We start from the raw sequence: 21,619 nt of genomic DNA, 5'->3' as shown, positions 1-21,619 counted from the left end.
TTGAAATTTTCACCAAATATTGATTATATTATCATTTTCCATGCGTCATACAAATTTTCAAACTATTTTTACTTTTTTGGTACTATTCATATCCCTAAGAAATTTTTCTAATTTTGTAAATAATTTTTAATGAGAAATTCATAAAAAAATTTAATTTTCATGTTTAACATATGGATATATAGTAATCTATATCTAAAAAGCCGTGTACAGTTGTATTGCGTATACGAAATTAAGTGGTCCACCGGTCCTCGGGAAAACGTGAGAAGAGGCTGCCATAATTTCAGATTTTATTACAATTTCTCGTTAAAAAGTTTGCAAGTTTCCTTTCATAATTTAATTTCTAAAAGTAGGGTTCCCATGATTTTTACAAAAAAGTCATCTGCATAATTGTCTGATATTTTCAAATTTATTAGGTACTAATTGATTTAGTAGATAGTTATTATACTTAATTAGTAATTCGGAATCCCGTCTGACAAAAACACCCTATTTACTTTTTTTTAATTACCTACAATAAAAATAATAAATCATAAGATATTATAAAATATCTATAATTAAACTAAACGGGTGTTTGACTAACTGTACCAACATGTTGACGGGGTCTGTGATTTCGAAAACAAAGAGAAAAAACAAGTATTTTGTATTTGACACTTTAAGTTTTGTTCATAAAAGTATACCATTTATCACATTTTAACTTGGTTTATTTTATTTGTTGTCAATTTATATCGTATAGTAGTTTATATCGTAGTTACTTTTTTATAAGATATTCAATAACTGTATAATTAATACAGAAAAACCATACATGTATACATTTATTATGACACAATTTAAAAGTTATATTTAATTTTATGCACGTACCTATTATAATTAAAAAAAAATCACGAATTTTAAAAATGAGGTGGCCTATCAATGGCTACTACTCCTGCACGAGTTCGTGATAAATTCATTGACGATTCCAGCATGAGCCAAGTGTTGGAGATGGGATTGTAAGATTCTACAGAACTATAAAAAACTTCACCGTTGTTTCCACCGATGACATATAATAAACCATATAATGCAACTACTCCTATATTAACATTTTAATTTAAGTTCAGTACATTTTTAAAACAAGTTGTTTTATAAAATAATTTTGAACTATTCTACTAGAATTTACCTGCATTTTGTCGAGGCATATACATATCTGCAATAGATGTCCAAACTCCTGTACTTGGACTGTATGCTTCAGCACTTTTATGAACTTTTAATAAATCACGACCACCTACAGCATATAGGACACCATCTAAAACTCCTACACCAACACCATGTCGATGTTTACACATTTCTGCGACTGGTTCCCATGTATCAAGACAGGGATTATAACATTCAACAGAGTTTACACATAGCCTTGACGAATAATGACAACCTCCGACCTACGCAATTTAATAAAAACATAAAAAGCCAACAAAAAGTCTTGGAAAAGCAATATTATTGCATAGCATTTTTCAATGACAGTGATTAAATACATATTTATAAAATATTGAATAAATACTACATTATTTGTACTAATTACATACCAATATTCATTATTTATATATGATAAATATTTCAAATTAAATATTGTACAAGTTCTATAAGAAATTAAAAATCAAGCGTATGATAAAGATATAAACAATTATTATTTAATAAAATTTTTAAAAAATAAGTTGTAAATATACATTTACAAAATTTAATGTACTTTTATATATTTTGCATTATTACTTTCAAACATTTACAATATTAAAAAGCAAATCTGGTCATAAACGAGTTAAAAAGTTAAATTTAGATTTAATTTGATTTATATTAATTTTTAACTTGTTAAACTCATTTTTATTGATATAAACTTAATAAATAACGAGTTACTTTTAGTGAAATCCAATTTCGCTCATTTATAAATAATCAAATAATAAATATGATACAATTATTATTGATGATATATATTGCATAAACATTTACTTTTGATTATGTTAAACCATATCTAACTGCTTAAATATTGAAAAATAAATAAATAACTTAACTTAAGTTAATAAGTTAATTATAAGTTTTCAACAAACTTCTAACTTAACTAAGTTTTAAAGAAAATGAGGATAACTATAAACTTTAAGCTTTTTAAAATGTGTTCTGTCAACTTAACTCAGTTAAAAATTATCATTAACTTGCCCAGGCTTGTTAATAAGTAATAACTAATAACATTAATCAGAAACATTTTTTTATTACATTACGTAAAAAAAAAAATGAAATCTAGTTTTGTTATTCCCTATATAATTTTATAGGAGTATATTTTATACCATACTAGCTGATCCCGTGCACTTGGTTGCCCGTTAAAAATGCCAACTCTATATGACACTCGATGGTTTTAATGCGAACAGTATATTATGTCTACCTGCTGTGTATAATTGAAATAATATGTTTTATATTTATTTTGATTGCGGAAACGCCGATGAGCGGCTATAAACGCAACTCAGCCACCTTGGTAGGCAATGTGCGAAAATTCAATTGTAGCATGCTTATAACTGATCTGCCCAATGAACCGCTGCAGGTAACCAATAAACAAAAAAAATAACCATTTCTACTAAATATATTTATATTTCTCTTATAACCAATAGCAACCGTATATAAACAAATATTATCTTCGTAAATCTTAAAATCTCTATTTGAGCAACTCCCTGGGTCGGACCTATCGGGTCCAATTGTGAATCTTGACCATCCAAGATAGTGTATTATTAGATTAGTAAAATAAAATAAAATAAATTAAAATTGTACACGCGCAGTTTTTCTGGTAACGCCAATAACGGAAAATGGAAAATGAAGTCGTAATAATCGAATAATCATATTTCATATAAATAAAACCTAAATTTTATCTCTGATATACACTATTACGTTCTATGTAAAGAGAATATTACGGCTATAAATAAAATCGAACGGAATAAAAACGATACGAAAATTATCACTTTACAAAATATAAACATTACTTTATATAGTAAATAAAACATAATATTAATTACCTAATATTCAATACTCGACATATTACTCCATGTTGATCCATTTTTTTGGTGTTTGTCGGGGGCCCCATTTTAACGATTAATTATGTCATATGGACAACTTTATAAGGTAAAGCTTGCTGTAGCTTTTTCAATTCGAAAAAACATTCTGGAACTCAATAAATAAATCATCAAAAAATTTAAAAAAAAGGGTTTTTCCAAAATGTTTGTTCGTAAAAACCTTCTCCTTAATTACGAACAATTAAAAAAAATTTGAGCCAAATCGCCCAGTCGTTCTCAATTGATGAATTGTTATACATTTTTGACTCCATTTTTATAAATAAAGAAATATGACTCTCAGTGCAAAAATATCAGTTTCTAGGGTAGTTATTAAATCATTGAACTGTGTGTATAAAAAAATATTTATAATACTACCTAATAAATTATTATTTTATTAATAACATTTTATTTTTTTGACCCCTATTACAATCAGGGACGCCTAAGGGCCCAGCCCCCCCCCCCCTCAACCGACATATTATTTTCCAAATGTTTTAAATAATTCTACAGATCCTGATAATACTTTATTTCAAATTACATGTATGTCTGATAATATAATATATTATTATACGTATTATTCTGGGGTGCAAATATTAAGATATATCTTAGTTCATATTGGACAGTGATTCAATTTTTGTAGTTTTACATTATCAAAAAATTATGCCCCCCCCCCCACTCAGATCTTTCCACTGGATCCGTGCCTGATTACAATCTGACAAATATATTACAATATCAATATTATAAAATAAGATATTAGTTTACCGCATATAAAAGATTATTCAGTACTCCAACCCCAAAATCAGCTCTTTTAGTAGACATACTAGATACCATACGCCATGCTTGAGTACTGTAGTCAAAAACTTCTGCACTATTTAAAGTATTAGTACCATCATATCCGCCAACCTTGAATTTATTGTAAAATATATAGGTATTTACTTTATAGTTTAGAAATAACTAAAAAATGCCAATAATATTACAAGATAACTTACAGCATATAGATAATTATTTATCACACCAACTCCGAAAAAACCTCTTTTAACCAACATGGCAACTGATGATTTCCAACTAGGTGATTCTGATGATAAGTCTAGCACACGAACACAACGAAGAGGATGTTCAATAGAAGTACCACCCAAAGCATACACAAAACGATCATTTAATACAGCTAAACCAGGTCCATACGGCAAAATAGAATGGCTTTCAACTATTTCTGCAGGTCCAAACTGCCATCGATTGATTTTTGGGTCATACCATTCTGTATGATAAGTTGATGATACTAAACTATTCCCATATCCACCAACTACTAAAATGATCTGTTATATATAAATCGATTAAATATTTAAAAAGTAATAAATTATAAGGAAATCATACTTTATCAAAACCAGCAGGGCGCCTAGGTTTAATCCGGATGTATTCTGGAACAGTGATAAGCTGGTCTGGCTGATTTCTCTTGAGAAAATTAAAATGTAAAGCCTCCATTATAAAATATTTCCCTTTAAGAATTATAAAAACATGAAGTACAAATTGATCCACAATAGAAGAATAATTAAAGAAAGAACTTATACTTTGAGGCCAGTAATTAAGAACAGGTTCCTTGACCACTTTTTGAAATAAATAATTTTCCGATGTTAGGGGTAAACGCACATACTCCATTAATTGTGGCAGAATACATTTTCTAGAATCCAACTCATGTCTTACCCAACGAATAACACATTCAAATACCTACAAAAATAAATAAACTTATAAATAGAAAATGGTTGATTATTTCATGTTTTTTGATGAATCTCTACTTAGCGTACTATTTCTTTTCATAGCATACAAATCAATAAAAAATAATTTTTATTTTGTTAAACATTTGGTCGTATATTTTGTACTTTCGAGAGAATATTTTTATTGAGACCAATTGAAAAAAATCGTGGGTTCATTTTTTTATTTCCGAGTTATTGAGGATTGAGGACACAACCACAACTTTATTATTTTTAATATCTGTATCTACCTAATATTTTGATAACTGCAGTGACTTGATAAGACGTTCAAATAATTACAAAAATAAATAAAGTTATAAATAGGGCCTGGATGTACATGACTATCATTTTTTTTTTTGGAGAACCGTCTACTTATAGCTAAGTTGTTTTCTAGATTAAAATGCATTTCAATAACATACAAAAATTAATTTTTATTTTATTCTTTAGTAATATTTGTACAATTTGGTCATATTTTTATTATATTTCTTAGTATTACTTATTGAGAAAAAAAAAAATTATTATATTTCCCAGAAATTTAAGAAAGAACCACAACTTTATTATCCAGCACCACAAACTTGACACAAACTAGCTCTTTTAAAAAAAAAATAGCGGAGGCACAACAGTGTATTTTCTCGCAGCAGTAGTTGCCCATTTAAACAATGTAAACGTTAGTGATTTTTTTTAACCGGACCTAACTAGTTATCTACTAAATCAATTAATACTTAATAAATTGGAAAAAAAAACAGGAAAATTGTGCAAATCCTTTTGCAAAAATCATCGAAATTTATTGTACTATTCAAAATTAAATTATTTAAAGGAACATGCAAAATTTTTAATGAGAAATTATATTGAAATCCGGAATCACGGCGGCCGCATCTCAAGTTGTCGTGCCGACCGGTTCTATCACTCCATTTCGTTTACACAGTACAAAATTATTGTTATTTCGTATTGGCGTATTTATTATATTTTGTTCTTTTTCGTTATCGTTATCGACTATCTCTTATTAAATTTAATTATATTTTATAAATTAGAATATAGAAATTAGTCCATTGCTTACTACATAATGTGTTATTACTTATTTCAGTGTTCGAAATTATAAATATGCCAAAACTGTAAATAAATAAATGCTAAGTCAATTGAATTAAAGTACACTTATATTGCTTCAATAATTTATTTACTTGACGATAAATTATTTTTAATAGAGAAGTCTATTAAAATATTTTAAATTATAATTAAGTTCTAATGCCTTTTGTTTATTTTGTTTGTGATACTTCGTGTGCCACATCATATAAAATATATAATTTCTCGTCAATTAAATTAGTTATTGAAACAAAATAAGTGTACTTGAATTCAATTTACTTACCATTTAATTATGATATCATATTATTTAAGGTACTTAAACTCTGTTTTTTTTTTTTACTTAGCCGTTCTTTACACATAGTTCGACGAAATGTTTTTGGTTGTGGTTTTTAATATGTGAAACATGTTGATAACTGCAGCGACAGATTTCATAAATTTAAATTCTAATTTTTATCGAAAGCCGAAATGTATCGATACGTCATGCTGTTAACTGCAATCACTAACATATTTTCATGGCAATAATTTTAATTTGTGTTTATGATTTCACTGATTCAGAATCTAGTAATCTACATGTTTAATTTTTGCAAGAAACTCTTAATATAATTACAGGTTTGAATATTAACATTAATATTAATTTAATGTTCTTTATACCTATAAGTACCAAACAAAAAAAACACTTAAAACAAACATTTTTAAATTGTTTTCTAAAATGTTATAGTATTCAAATTTAAACTCAAATACTTAATAAATATGCTTCTTAGGAGTTCAGATATAAATTGTAAATATTAATTTAAAAATCAATGAGATTATATACGAAATTAACTTAATTTTCCATTCCCTTATACTAAAATAAAACAATAATCAATTTTGGTTTTCTCACTTTTTCTTCAGAAGGAACTGTAAGCTCATCACCGGAGATCAACATAATTACTTGTTCGGATGGTATGGATAGGAATTCGTCACTTTCAACAACTTCTCTAAGAATCAAAATATAACATTAATAAATACAATTCCTTTAAAGAGCCAGTATCATAAATATTAAATAATATTTCATACGCAAAGTTTTGTTTAATATACAATTTTGAACTTATTAATAATTGCATACAGCTGTGTAAATCAGCTAACGCGTTTATACCAAGACAATTTGTAGGGTGCAGTAGTTTCTGTAAAAAATGACAGCAAACCTCTTTTATTTCTTGTAATTGCATGAGATTGGCGGCTGATAATAAAGTCTTGAGAAATAATTATTTATTAATAAAGAAATAATTTTAAAATGTTGTTGTCTACAACAAAATAAAACTTCGCCTATTAGGTATTACCTGTACATTATTTTCGGTGATCATGATTTTCCCGGAATAAATAAAGTCTACTATGAGTTGTAAGGTGATAGAATCTAATTGTTTTATAACAACAAGATCTTTATCCTTTTCTTCAAAATGTGTAAACATTGCATAGAAATATGGACAAGCCGATGATAAGACTATTTTATGCCCAAATATTGTATTACCAGTACCATCCCCTGTTTCCAGTTTAATATCGCAAAACACCTCATCACTAAAGAACAAAATTGTGTTACTAATATTTATCCAACAGTCTAAATCACTTACCACTTACTTGCGCAAAGATTGTAATACTTCAAAAATTTCCGATGAAGGCGATTTTTTATAATACTCGAATCCTGATATTTCATGACTACTTGGTATTAGCATTCCCTGTAGATTTTGCATTTTAAATCATATGTTTATTAGGTCCAGAGCTTTGAATTGGTCTCAAAACAGCAGTATTCCTATATGCTATTAAAAATATGTACGAATATTAAAATTATATAAATAAATTAAAATAATAAGGACAAAATAATTAATCGAAAATGAATGGATTCTAAAAACTTGTGTAATACATTTTTTAAATCATATTATAGTATTATTTGGAAATGGTTAGTATATTTTTAATAAAATATTGTTGAATTCAGTAAAGTAATATTTTCTTACATAGGTAATAGTATAATATATTAGTTAAGTTCAGTGACCATTAAGGTAGTAAAAATAACCTGCTTATTCTAGTACATCTTTATATTGACATAATATATCAAAATCAAGATTGTATTCAATGTAAATTGTTCATCACAAACTTTTAACAATTAAATAGGCACTTAAAAGAATTTAAGACACCTATGCTAGTCTAAGTACCCATGGCGATTAATAATATAATATTAGAAAAACAATTTTGCTTACAATTATTTATTTTTGAAATATGTATTATATGATTTATGATATTTTTATTCCTTTTTTTTAGAGCATTTTAATCAGTGAGACGTCTTATATTTTATAACAATAATATATTTTACAAACATATTATTTAAAATTATTTTATTATTATTATTTAATTATTATTTTTGTATATTATAATCTTTGTAATACTTAAAACTTTTAATTATTTTAAATTATTTGTACCTACACAAATTAGATTTGAATAACCAGTATTTTTAATCCTAAAATAATTATTGTATCCATTAAATATTTAGATCCATTAATATTTTTCTAATTATATCTATCAGATTTGAACATTTTAATCCATGAGTTTGGCTACCTTTAACAAAAAGTTTATTTTATCATTTTCTATACATGACAAAATATTTTGACAGGTTTTGATTTATCCATAGACATTTTCAATTCTATATAAATACCAATACATTTTTTATTAGCTGGGTCTTAGTGTATTACAAGTGTTTTCATAATTTTGTATAAAATATTAAAGATCCATATTAAACTGCAGTTGAGTAAATTACATATCATTATTTGGGTGCAAATTACAAACTCCCCAAATTGTATGTACAGAATTAATTTTAGTGTGTTATTTGTATTCTTAAATTAATTGAACCTGGCACAAATTTAAAGGTACCTAATTATATTATCCAGAGGTCAAGGCCCCCACTGTTCTTTTTTTATTGTTTAATTTTAAATAAAATCTTGAGTATTTTAAAGTTATTATTAATCGTGTAAAAAAAAACACTGAAAACCAGTCGTGGAGTATACCACGAACCTTATACAATATACAAAGCTTTAGTAAGTATAATTGATTTTTACAATTCTACAAACCGTAACACAGTTGAGTTACCATAATGGAGCCATAATTAGGAGAGGTTAGGATGGCAGCGGGCCCCAGGCCCTGACATAATTAGGGACACACTTATATTACTGTAATACAGTGATATTTGTTTTATTTACACCAATCTACATTAAATAATTGTTTATTGACTCGTAGTATATTTTTTTTATAATCTTGAAAAATAAAAGTTGAAGATTAAAAACCATACAGCAAACAAATGAATTATTATTATAATATTTAAGTTGAGAAGAAACTCCAAAAAAAAAATACCCCGAAATACCTAAGTAGGCCTCTCCGAATGTGATTTATATGTTAGATTCAACCATAGCCGTGTTTGGACTATAATATATACAGGTTACATAAAAACTTATTCGACATGTTACAAGGTGGTTTCTAATTATTGGATATTGGTTAACATTTTTTGTACCTAAGCAAATTACTAATAAGAAGAGTGCGGATTTTTATGCACTAACAAGTATCAAAATATTCCGTATAATATGCAGTCAAAGTTGTGAAAATGTGCAAGAAAACTATTTTTAATAGGGTAATAGTATGGTAAAAATAGCAATGTTTTAATTTGACGATAATTATTAACTATACAATTATGTGGTATTAAAATAATTTAAAACAAATTAATCAACTTATGATTTTAGGTACATCAAAATGGACTTATCTGACTTATTTTTATTTCAATTACTATTTATAGTGACTAAACAATTATTTCTGAATTTTCTACTCGCCAAAACTCAATATAACAGCTATAATCATTAAAATATATGCAGTTATAAGTAAAATACAAATCTGCTATAGGATTCAATCTATTATGATTCGTAAGGATTACTGACGAAAATCCAAAAATGTGGAAAGAAAAAATACATACAATTGCATAAGAATCCGGGGCCTGCTATGGCCATACAACAACAACAAAAGTAAATACAGGATACGGAGACAGTATCATCATAGTATAGCTATTAATCGAAGATTTAGTGAGCAATAATTAAAAACGTTTACTCACCTACTTGGTTGTCGAAGTCAAACTGTTAAAGTAATCGAACGGTGGTAAGACAGACACCTCATGGGGAAAAATCGTATATCCTATCACCCCACCATAAAATTGGTATAATACCGGACGTATCATCGATGATAAAAGCTTCGTGTGAAAGAGATCGCAGAAGTTTATACGACAGACAGATAGAGTAAGCAACGTCAAACGTTCCTTTAAGTATATTAAATATATAGATTAAATAAAAATAAATCGTTTGACCTATATTGAGTATCTACTTACCTATATAACCAAGGATAAGATAATAGTATTAAATTCTAAAATCATCACATGCCATCATATATATTATAGTTTTAAATTTCAGTTTTCGAGATACTGTAGGTACCTATATTTGTAATATTCACTTATACATGCACAATTTTTAAGTATGACACGGCACCATACAGGTACCATGGTATATGATATACACTGCTGGCACTGCACTTTATCGTGTGAATGACCCCGCTGGGTCTATAATATATTATCTATTCATTATAATTTATATTAATAAATTATTACCTTATACCTATGTGTAAATATGGCTATTACATTTAAACCAAAAAGTTTTCATGAATACTGTTTTCATTGTCGCTCATTGTCGAGTCTCCAATCCACCATAGATGGATTGATTATACTTAATATAGTAACTAAGACGCACGCTTGAAGTGACTGACTATTGATAGACTTTCAAATACGGTTTTAGACTTGACACCTTTTTAAATTCAAAACAGCATCGATGATCGATCATGCCGGTAAAGCACTATTGAGAATTGGTATAATATACCTTTTTAGCAATAAGATTGAGCATAAAATATTTATATGTAACGTTGCCACATTCAAGTTGCCGAATTTTTGTAATTTATTATTTTCAAGTAGGTATTATTACAATAATTATGAGGATACCAAACTTAAACGAGCAATGAGATGTGAGCTGAGCCCAAATTTATTGATAATATTATCGAAAAAATTATAATTTAAAAGCTATAAATATAATAGCTATAAAAAACTTTCGACCAGTATTTAAATCTTAAGAATACCCAATGTTTCTATTATAATATTATTTAAGCCAACTTGGAAACAGATACTAAAGTATATCAATTTAATTTATTACCTATTTTTATAAATTTAAAATCATCAAGTAGAATAATATACGTCTTTATTATTTTTACTACTATGATTATTATCAAACAGGTACATTATTAGATCTATGAAACAAAAAAAAATAACTCATCTTTGAGATCAACGACCCACTCTTTTTTTATAAGGAACACTGGCTGCTATCGAATAGCTTTTGGGAATAGCTGCTATCCTCAAACAGATATGTGTTGCTGAAAATATTTTTAGGATCTACCCACCTACAAAATATATCAATTAGAAAATACAAATTAGTTGATTAAAATTTTACGTCTGCCGTAATCGATAACTAGGGAGTATTAGTGAGTACGATAATTGTGCATGCTTTTAAGTTTCATAAATTATTATTAGTTGATAATAATAAATGATTGCCAATGTGCTACAAGTTGCAAATAATCACGAAATAGGAGCTTTCAACTTATTAATGTTAATCATTATAGTGTTTCTCGAAATTATCAGCTGTGAGTAAACATACAAGCACACCATTAATATCCAAATTATATAACAGGTATACAATGTATTTAAGTATTTTAATTTGTAATCTGTTAGAACGTCATGGGACATTGGCACATATTTTATTTAAAGTAACAATTATTATAATTTATAATAATATCCAAGATAAATACCGATGATAGTCGTCGGTCGATGACCCGTGCAGTGTGACTCTATAATTGTGAATTCGGTGGGCTTCCCCCGAGATACGATTGCTTGAGGTCATTAAAATATTTTACCTTTTATTAATTTTTATCGCAAAACATTATACATTTTTACCACATATTTTGGAAAAACATAATTTCACTAGTATAACACCAATTAAAATACAGACCCTATGCTTTAGAACTTAAATTTTAGGGCCTCAATCATGAAATGTCGGGAGTGGTGCTCAGGCACACCCTTCACCTCTCGTGCTTGCTGTCCTTATCGGCGGTATCATTTTAAACGTACGACTTCTAAGCACGGATTTCTATGGTAAATATTTATTACGTTGAATTGTATTTTATTATTTCCAAACACGGAGCTTCACTGATATAACAGTATAGATATAGTATTTATATTTATTCCTTATATTCTAGTTTAGAATGGAAGTCTGTGCTTCTAAACAACGATGCCACATATATAGGTGCACGATAAACATCTCCACGGATGATAAACTATTTTCTGATTATTTTGTAGAGACGTATATCAATGAACCTGGTTGATTATTATCCAACATTATATTTATCTGTAAGCAATATAGGTACGAAGTGTAGATATGTAAAGAATAAAAAGCCCAAAAATGTACTTAAGTAGGTATTTGACCATAGTTGGAAACATGTATTGGTTAAAAATGATTAAATGTAGTTGGTCCACTTTTTTATGTTGTGTTATTTAACGATATTTATTTTGTGAAACTTTTTTAGGCGTGGTAGCGTTAATCGGATTCATGAGTATAATAATTAGAAACTCTATGGCTCAGCCGTTGCGACCAAAAGCGGTACGGGCGTGGCTTAAGGCGTATTCACAGCTAGGTACCTACCTTGAGTGTCGCACCGTGTTGATCAAATCGCATTGTGATTGGACATTAATTTTTCGGTATCATGTAATAACCAAGTTGCGACCGAGTTTACCAAAAATTGACTACAAATTAACTTTTAAACCATATATTGGTTACCGGCTAGAGCCATATAGTTACCACTTACCACGATGAGTCGATACGATACGTCGTAATAAGATACCCATCTTAATTCGTGGTCAAGGCGTAGCTATGATTCCGGCTTTACTCGACAGGGTCCAATCAGACGATCGGATTTTGTCGGCCGGTCGCCATGTTATCATTTTAGCGCAGTAAATATGCCGGAGCCGTCGAGCTGGGAAACCTGACCGGCAGGAGGAATATATTGGCCATTGGGTGAGTTTTACTTTTTTGGGTAGGTATACGATTGCGCGCAGTGCCGGAATTACAAAGAACATGATTTTGACTAGGTATTCAAAGGCGAACGATTGCGAGTGAAATTGAATGCGATATTGCCAATTTTTTAATAGCGAATATAAATACATGTATTCAGAACTTCAGAAAGTACCATTTAAACACGTTTACTCAAATACTTTACAAGAATGATGTAATATAGAAAAAAATGTCACGTAGATCTAAGTCATAAAAGACAATAATTATTATTATTTAAGAAATATCGTCAAGTACACGTAAATATATAACTCAAAAGAAAAGTAAATATTATGAAGTATATATAAAATAAATAATTCAAAAGAGTGAACAATTGGGTACATTTTAAAGACTTCTATATTTCACAATTTATTTATAATATATTTAACTACAAAAGTGATATCTGCTTCAGCTGAGAAATAATTTTCAAAGGTTAAACTTATGAAAAATTATTTTCGTAACTCAATCGGACAAGATAGGTAGACTTTCCAGTGTTCTTAATAGGTACTCAAAGAAAACAAACTAACGTTATTGACTTGGAAAATATAATAGAACATTGTACCAACAAAAAGGCAAGAAAAGATTTTTTTTAATGAGGGAACATATTAGCTTATTTCTGTTCTTTTTTTTTCAATGTTTCTAATAGATATACCTTGGTGGCTAGGTAGTTGACTAATAATATGCAGAATGTTCATTTTTCTTTGATAATTTTCTATAGGTAGGTACCTATTCAAATTAATAAAAAAAAGGCTAAATATAATTAAATTTCTTTATTTGTAAATACATAGGTAAGCATATGTTTTAATTTGGTAAACCATATTTTGTTTGAGTAAAAACTTTAAATTCCAAGGAAACTTAGAAAAATTAGTTTTGTAATTAGATAATTCTTGGCATCTAAAGACGGGATAATAATCTATCGAGCAAGTTTGCTTATCAGTAGGTAGTCATGATTACGGTATCAGCGGGTATGAATACCGCATAGAAATGATAACGGTAGCCGGCCGGCGGAACGTCGTGTCTACGTGAAAAAGGAAAATAATTAATAATTTCATTAAATATTATTATTTATTATAGTTTCATACCGGACGTGTGGCCTTAGAGCTTTACTTTTAATACGTTCTCACCATAAAATTTTTGTAACCAAGATTTGCTACAGAGTACAGGTAAAGTACATATAAAATATTACAAATTTAATGATCTTATAATTTAATAATATGAATATTATGTATTTTAATTCCTCTTAATGCTATATTTTATGTTTGTACATTGAGTATGGGCATACAGGTTTGCTTGAATTTTTGCAAAAGATCAATGCACTCAAACCCATTTAAAATTCCTACATAATAATATGACACTCTTCAATGTATTGAACAAGAACCTACAAAAAAATTAATGATTTCAAAAGGCATCAATAAAGAACAAAGTACTTATTTTCAAATGTATTTAAATGTAGTTTTTTATTATCTCAATGTCCAAAATAATTGATTAGAAACCGAAAATTATATCTATTAGGTAGGTACCTACCTACTGAATATGTTACCTATTTGAAATTTCTATAATTTTCCACTATATTATTTTTTAATTGAACCACAGGGCGTACAAATAAATAAATATAGGAGATCAGAAGAATTGTTTAGATATCTGTAGGTTTGTACAAAGTTAAGAGATAAATAACATACTTAGTGACATCATTTTAAAAATCTTCAAAATTCCCAGTTGGATTCTATTGTTTTAGAATAATAATAATAATAATATAGTATACCTATGGTAAATAATGACAGTTAATTTGTATAAAGCTAAAAATTGTATTTCATTAAATTAGGTTAGCTTGACCATATTTAGATATTAATTAAAATAATAAGACTGACAGTTTTAATAATAACTCTAAAAAAAAGACTTTCTCAAAATTTGTAATTTTTATATTATGAAATCACGCTTTGTGTACCTCTTGGCTCTTTGATATGAGGTGCCTATGTTGTTGGAAAGGGTGATAGTTGTTCTGGCTTATAATACATTTCTCTGTGCAATATAACATTTCTTATGCTCATCACTCTCATAATAATGTTTGAAAACACTTGTTACTTTGATTCCAATTTAAAACTGATTATCCCCTTCAAAGCTTCTTCGAACAACAAGAAATGGTGTTCTCAAAAATGATCTTGTTTAAATTTGAAAAATGGTCATGTGGTTTCCTTAGATTAGGTACATAATACATATTTAATGAATATCCATACATTAATTTTTTTTCGACATAATTTCAAAATAATTGTATTTAATTGTATTACCGCTATCAAGAATCTGATGTTAAATTTTTAAATGTGAATTAGGTACTTATCTATGAAATTTTTTTTTAAATTTTTTACAGAAAAACACATTTTAAGTTTTTGTGTTCATGACAAATTTTATTAAAATTTCAACTTAAGATGCTCATGAAAAACTATTGTGAATTTACAAAGTTTAAAGTTTCTTTATTAATTTAAGTTGTAAATGCAACTAAAAAATACAAAATATACAGGTAACTTTTTGTGTTAAGCTTTTGTAAGTTCAAGTTTTAACAAAAGTATTATTTGTAGGTTTCTAAAAATTCATAACATTTTAATTTTAATATCTAAGGTTTAAAAATTAAATTTAATATTTCTTATTAGTTGTTATTATTAATTTAAAAAAAAAATTGGTTTAGTGAAAGACACATTAACATAAGTGTTTGAAATATTGTTGAAATTTGATATTCAAATGAAAATATTTCTCTTCAACTAAAATTTTTGTAATTTTGTTGTAACTCAAATAAAATAAATTGTAAAAACTTAAAACATTCCATCATTACTTGAGTTATGACTTTCTAGTTTCTATGCTCAAAGGTGAAGAAATGTTTTAGCTATGTACATAAAAAAGTCATTAAACTTTATAAAAAATAAATCACAAAATGGATAGGTATTATTTATAATTTAATATTCAATGTTTTTGTGACAAAGTAGTTCAACCTGCCAAATCACTAATTGAAAAATAAATTACTAATAATTATGGAAATAAAGACACAGTACTGTTCAAATTTGTTTTTGTACCTATTTGCTATGCAATGATACATCATATATGTTACACTGATCTACTCATTAACAAGATACGATCAAAACCTACTATATACCAGAGCAAATTTCCTCCTTTTTTAAAAATGTTTCTGTAAAACTATATTTTTTACATTATTAGTTAATAGTACTTAATAGTCAAACTATAGTCTATTGGCAGGATTAACAAATCTTAGAAATTATCTAGGATCATGCAACCAACCTATATTTGTATGAAGCCATTTTGTTGCAAAAATGTTTATTGAATCTTTAGCTATTATTATTGTTTATCAATTTTTAATAACATCATTCTTATTGAAATATTTATTTACTTATTATTTGTTACTTTCAGAATATAACGGTCATAATGGATTTAAGCGATGATGAAGATTTTTATGACTCTGATCAGAGTGATGTGGGCGAACAAAGCTTACATACTATGCTCATTAAAACCCTTTATGATAAAGATAATGCATATGAAGAATATGTAGAACAAATAGCTGGTGAAGAAGAAGCTTTGGATAGTGTGCAAGAGGAATTACTTGGCAAAGTGACAGATGATGGTGTTCAAGAAGAATTTGCCATAGGTCCAGTATATAGCGAGAAAGAAGATACAAATGAGAATAAAAAGTCAAAAGAGCTAGATTCAATATTTGTGAAAAAATTAGAAAATGCTGAAAAAGTAGTTTTAACACCAGAAGTTATAGGCGAGTTAGAAAGAAAACATTTTTTCGATGTACTTGATGATGATAATTTTGAACCAATAAAAAAAAAAAAAAAATTAAACAATGGCAATAGTAATAATGCAAATCCTCATAAAACTATTATAATGCATATACCTCGTTTCATTCGATGTAACAAAATTAGTCAATCTATTCAAGTTCAGTGAGTTGTGGCTTATGAAAATAATTGAATTGTTAAAGCATTATTTATTATTCAAAGTTGTATTAAGTTATAATTTTTTATTATTGCAGAAATATTGTATGCGGTGCAAACATGGGATGTCCTTTAGACTTGTTAAGAATAGTGATGTGGACTAGTAACTCTGAGTATAATCCATTGCGATTTAATGGACTAATTATGCGTCTTCGTACTCCTAATGTCACCAGTCTATTATTTCCATCAGGCAAAATGATCATGCAAGGCGCTAAAGATGATCAAACTGGAAATATAGGATGTCGAAAAGTAGCCAAAATTTTAGAGCAACTTGGACACAATGTTAGTTATATAATATTATGTACCTCTTATAATATTACTGTGCTTTATCATAACTAACATTAATTTATATATATATATTGCATTATGTAGATACAATTTTGTGATTATACGGTACATAATATTGTATGTACATGGGATGTTGGTTTTCCAATAATGTTGGAAGAATTAAATACTGCTCACTCACAATTTACCAGGTACTTTCATTTTGTTCATAAATATTGTCTTTTTTTTTAAATTTGTATAAACCTTCTTAATTTAAAATTAAAAATCTAATCTTAAATATATAATATCTTACTTCTATTAATAAATATTAAAAGTAAATTACAATTTTTAAATTTGCTTGAAGAATCAAGTCCTAAATATAGTATTTTTATGACTGTTATTTTTCATAATACTCTGAATAAAACTTAAAATATTATAAGCAATAAAAAAAAAGTATGTTTTACACAAACATTCCTTAAGAATATTCTATGAATAAATGGATTCTTATTTAATTTTATGTACTTACTTGAACAAAATGTAATTAAATAATATAAAAATATATATTTGTGTTTAGCTTTGAACCAGAAGTATTTCCTGCATTAATTTATCGGATGGTCAGACCTCGAGCAGTGTTTTTAATGTTTGTAAACGGAAAAGTAGTTTTGACAGGTAATATTTCATTTAAACATTTAAATAACTGTATATCTTTATGTTATTATAGTATGAGAAAAAATTTGTTCACATAGTATGGGAAGGAATTTATAATAACTCAATAGTCACTAGTAAGGTTCTTGAAGCTAATGTTTGAGTGGGACTCGGAATTTATGGCACTAAAAAGTAAAAAGTAAAAAGTGCTCTAACTAATATGTCCTAAATATATAAAAATATGAACAAAAAAGTTTGTTTTAAATTCATTATTATTCATTAGTTTATTATTCCTTTGGTGTACTACATTTAAGATTAAAAAAAAAAATTTTTAAAAAAAACATCAAGTATCTACTTTAAATACAAATTACCAAAATTAGCACCAAAACTGAGATATTGCATAAATTTCTAATATCAATATCTATGTTAAAACATGCAGTATAAAATGTTCTATGAAACAAATGTATTGCTTTCTCTGAATTTTAACAAATATTATACAATCCAAGTAATAATAATTTTAAGTACTTATCTCCATTTTCTTAGTATTTCATACTATACAAATTTCTAGGTGATTCTTTGAATTTCAATACCCATTATTTTGAAAAGTATTAATTTGAGACATTATTTGATATTTTGTTTTTGGGTAATTTATGATAAATGTAATTACCATTTGATATTGATTATTTACCATATTTTTTTTACGCTTATAATTATTGTTCATAAGACTATCAACTTAAAAGTTTCGATTGCTTGCATACATTTTAAATTTTATAATTGAAATCAAAATATTTTTGAAAACACTTTTGTGTATAAATAAAAATTATTTAGTACTGAATAAATAGTTTTATTTGTAATCTTTTTTACTATAGATAAGAAGAGTAAACTGATGAAAGATATTTAAAAACAATTTATGGTTCACTACTTTACTCATACAAACGTCAAATAATTATAAATAAAAAAGATTTATTAATAATTTTTTTAAATTGTTAAATTGTATGGAATTAAAATTATAACTGGCCAATTATTATTGGTAGCAGTTTCACCAACAAACACAAAGACGAACAATTAAAGGCAATGTAATATTTTACAATCGCTGTACCTTAAATTAATAAAAAAAAAATTAATATTGTAAAAATAAATAACCTGTTTAAGTGATGTTATATTATTTTATAAGGTTTTGTCTAATGTCATAATGTGTTTCACTCTAATATTGATTAATAATTATATTAATAATATATTTGTTTCAGGTCTCAAAACAAAATCAGATATAAAAGAATCTATCTTTTTGATGCAAGATGTACTGAACAATTTTCGAAAAACTTGACTTGAATTTTAATTTTTAAGTTAGCCTTTTTAATTATTGAAATATACAAATTTAGTTATTTAATAAACTTAAGTCTTAAATATTACATATATATGTATATAAATAATTAGTTGTTTTTTTAATAGAAAATTATAACCATTATTGTTCCTTCATATTAATCCATTTACCCATGCCAATTTCTTCATTTTAAATAAAAATATGCCTAAAAACATATATAATGTATGTACATTATGCAAATTCTATTTTTGGGTTAAGATCTTAGCAAGAAGTTGCATGAGAACTAAATTCATTTAACTCCATTTTAAAACTATGGTTTTCTTTGATAAATAAGTGGTTTTAAAATCTAAAATTTGAGAAAAATGTCCCAAATTGTACAAAAACTATTAAAAAAATGACCTAGAAATATTAAAAAAAAATTATTGTATAAAACATAGAAATGCATTTATTACTAAAAATGTGAAATAAAATTAGTTTCTGTATTAAGGGAGAATGAAACACTTTAGCCAAGATACAATTTTATATAATCTGGTCAGTGTCCATTGCTACCAAAATTTGTCCGTTTTCTCGCATTTACGGAGGCAACTATAGGTGAGTTAGAGAAATTTGGGTACGAAATCGCAGAGCTCAATAATTTGGATGCGCGAAGGAGTAGCGCTGTCTCAGTTTCGGAGTATTGGATTAAAAGAAAAAAATACGAAATTTATCAACATCCTATCTGTATTAATAAGTTATTGTTAGTGTCAAGATTAAAAAAAAGCTGAAGATGAGCCACTGACCGATGACTACTCAATGAGTCGCCTGCCTATTGCACTATATTGCCCGGAGATTTTTCAGGTAACTGTGCAACTGACAAATCTTTATTGGTTGCTTACCAACACTGCCGTTGTTAATTAATATTTTGGCCAATATTTGTATGGTTGAAATAAAATTTAAAATACTGTTAGATATCAAGGCTGACTATTGTTATTGATATTGACGTTAAATATTAGAAAATTGAATACGCTTATTGTCTCGTTTATTAAATATATATTTTTATTTAGTTGCAGGGGAACACAGTGGTTAAAAAACAAAATTAGCGAATTATAAATAAAAGAATATTACAGCCTACAGGCAGGTATCTAAATTACTTAAAATATTTAATGCAATATTGCCTAATACTTTTAGTCACGTAGAATAAACTACACGCGGTTTACTATAGTTAAAATTAATTAATCGAAGTTGGTACCTATTGCACTACTTTATAGTATTTTCAAATTAAAAAAAACCAGATATTTAAAAATTAGGCCAATGCTATTGGCTATGGTTAGGTGACATTTACTTCATCTCTTTGAAAATATCGAAAATTACATTTACAAGTTTTTCGACTAAAATTTTTTTATTGACTTTAGTTTAGAAAAAACAAATAATAATCGAAAATTTTATATGCCTATTATAAGTTCAATACAAGTCAAAATATTTTGAACATTTTATGGTGTATATAAAATGCTAACACTCAGTGAAAATGTCATGTATTTAAGGCCATTTTTGTTAGAGTTACGCTAAAAAGTAAAAACCAAAATAGAATTTTTCGAAAACTGGCAAAAATTTCCCCGTTTTTTCTTAATTTTTGTTTGTTTTTCCTGTTGCTTTTGAAAACTATTGGGAATATTAAATTTTGATCTCCCGAACGCACCAATTAGATTCACCAGAAAAGTTGTTGTTGAAAAAAATCGAAGCTCTTTTACTGCTCGAAACCGTGATAACAGACACACACAAAAAAAAATAAATTTAAATATAAAAACACTCATCATTGTAAAATCAATACATCCATCACTCCTCTCAGAATGTAATATTAGGTACGTATTTAGTAACAATAACAAAAACTGATAATTATTATAATAACAACAGTGATAAATGATAATACATAATAATTTACTACGTTGTTGCAATACTATATTTCCGGTGAGGGTTTTTTGTTTAGTTAACAAATGGTAACATTTTAAAACCTAAAACTCTCCTAGGTGTGTGACTTTAAAAATTGAAAAAACTTAGTAGGTAGGTGTGTGATAATTTTTAAAATTTAAACCTTTCATAGGCACTATTTTTATTAAATTTCTAATATTAAATATTAAATGTGTTAGGTTATAATACAGTCGAACCTGGTTAGAATATATTTATTTACAATGAAAGATTTTTCCTGGACGTTTTTCTTGCTACAATAGTATAATAGATATTATAATAATCTTTATTTTTAAAAATCTCCTCATTTGTTTTTATTTTGTATTTATTCTTGAAGTATATTGGATATTTTTTGATCATATTATAATTTATA

General features: G+C 27.0%; 2 protein-coding genes across 4 annotated transcripts; one reads left to right on the top strand and one right to left on the bottom strand.

The window, feature by feature from the left end:
* Positions 1 to 852: 852 nt before the first annotated feature.
* Positions 853 to 7,614, bottom strand: LOC111039727 (ring canal kelch homolog). Its single transcript, XM_022323325.1, has 10 exons — positions 7,490 to 7,614; positions 7,195 to 7,429; positions 6,932 to 7,107; positions 6,756 to 6,852; positions 4,616 to 4,772; positions 4,422 to 4,543; positions 4,040 to 4,363; positions 3,813 to 3,953; positions 1,151 to 1,406; positions 853 to 1,063 (listed from the first exon to the last, which is right to left on the bottom strand). The coding sequence occupies exons 1-10, from the start codon at positions 7,600 to 7,602 to the stop codon at positions 885 to 887; spliced, it is 1,800 nt and encodes a 599-aa protein (XP_022179017.1). The 5' UTR covers positions 7,603 to 7,614; the 3' UTR covers positions 853 to 884.
* Positions 7,615 to 12,864: 5,250 nt separating this feature from the next.
* Positions 12,865 to 19,379, top strand: LOC111039733 (TATA-box-binding protein-like). Of its 3 annotated transcripts, XM_022323339.1 has the most exons (7): positions 12,866 to 13,044; positions 14,152 to 14,240; positions 16,492 to 17,024; positions 17,114 to 17,357; positions 17,448 to 17,551; positions 17,914 to 18,008; positions 19,232 to 19,379. In XM_022323339.1, the coding sequence occupies exons 3-7, from the start codon at positions 16,507 to 16,509 to the stop codon at positions 19,306 to 19,308; spliced, it is 1,038 nt and encodes a 345-aa protein (XP_022179031.1). In that variant the 5' UTR covers positions 12,866 to 13,044; positions 14,152 to 14,240; positions 16,492 to 16,506; the 3' UTR covers positions 19,309 to 19,379. The 3 variants fall into 3 exon arrangements, with proteins under 3 accessions (XP_022179033.1, XP_022179031.1, XP_022179032.1); XM_022323341.1 differs by lacking the exon at positions 14,152 to 14,240 and having other exon boundaries at positions 12,865 to 13,044; XM_022323340.1 differs by lacking the exons at positions 12,866 to 13,044; positions 14,152 to 14,240 and adding an exon at positions 14,300 to 14,500.
* Positions 19,380 to 21,619: the final 2,240 nt, after the last annotated feature.

Source organism: Myzus persicae, unplaced genomic scaffold (genome assembly GCF_001856785.1).
Source record: "Myzus persicae strain clone G006 unplaced genomic scaffold, MPER_G0061.0, whole genome shotgun sequence".
NCBI classification, from domain to species: Eukaryota; Metazoa; Arthropoda; class Insecta; order Hemiptera; family Aphididae; genus Myzus; species Myzus persicae.
The sequence above is the reverse complement of the archived record's forward strand: the minus strand, read 5'-3'. Positions and strand labels throughout refer to the sequence as shown.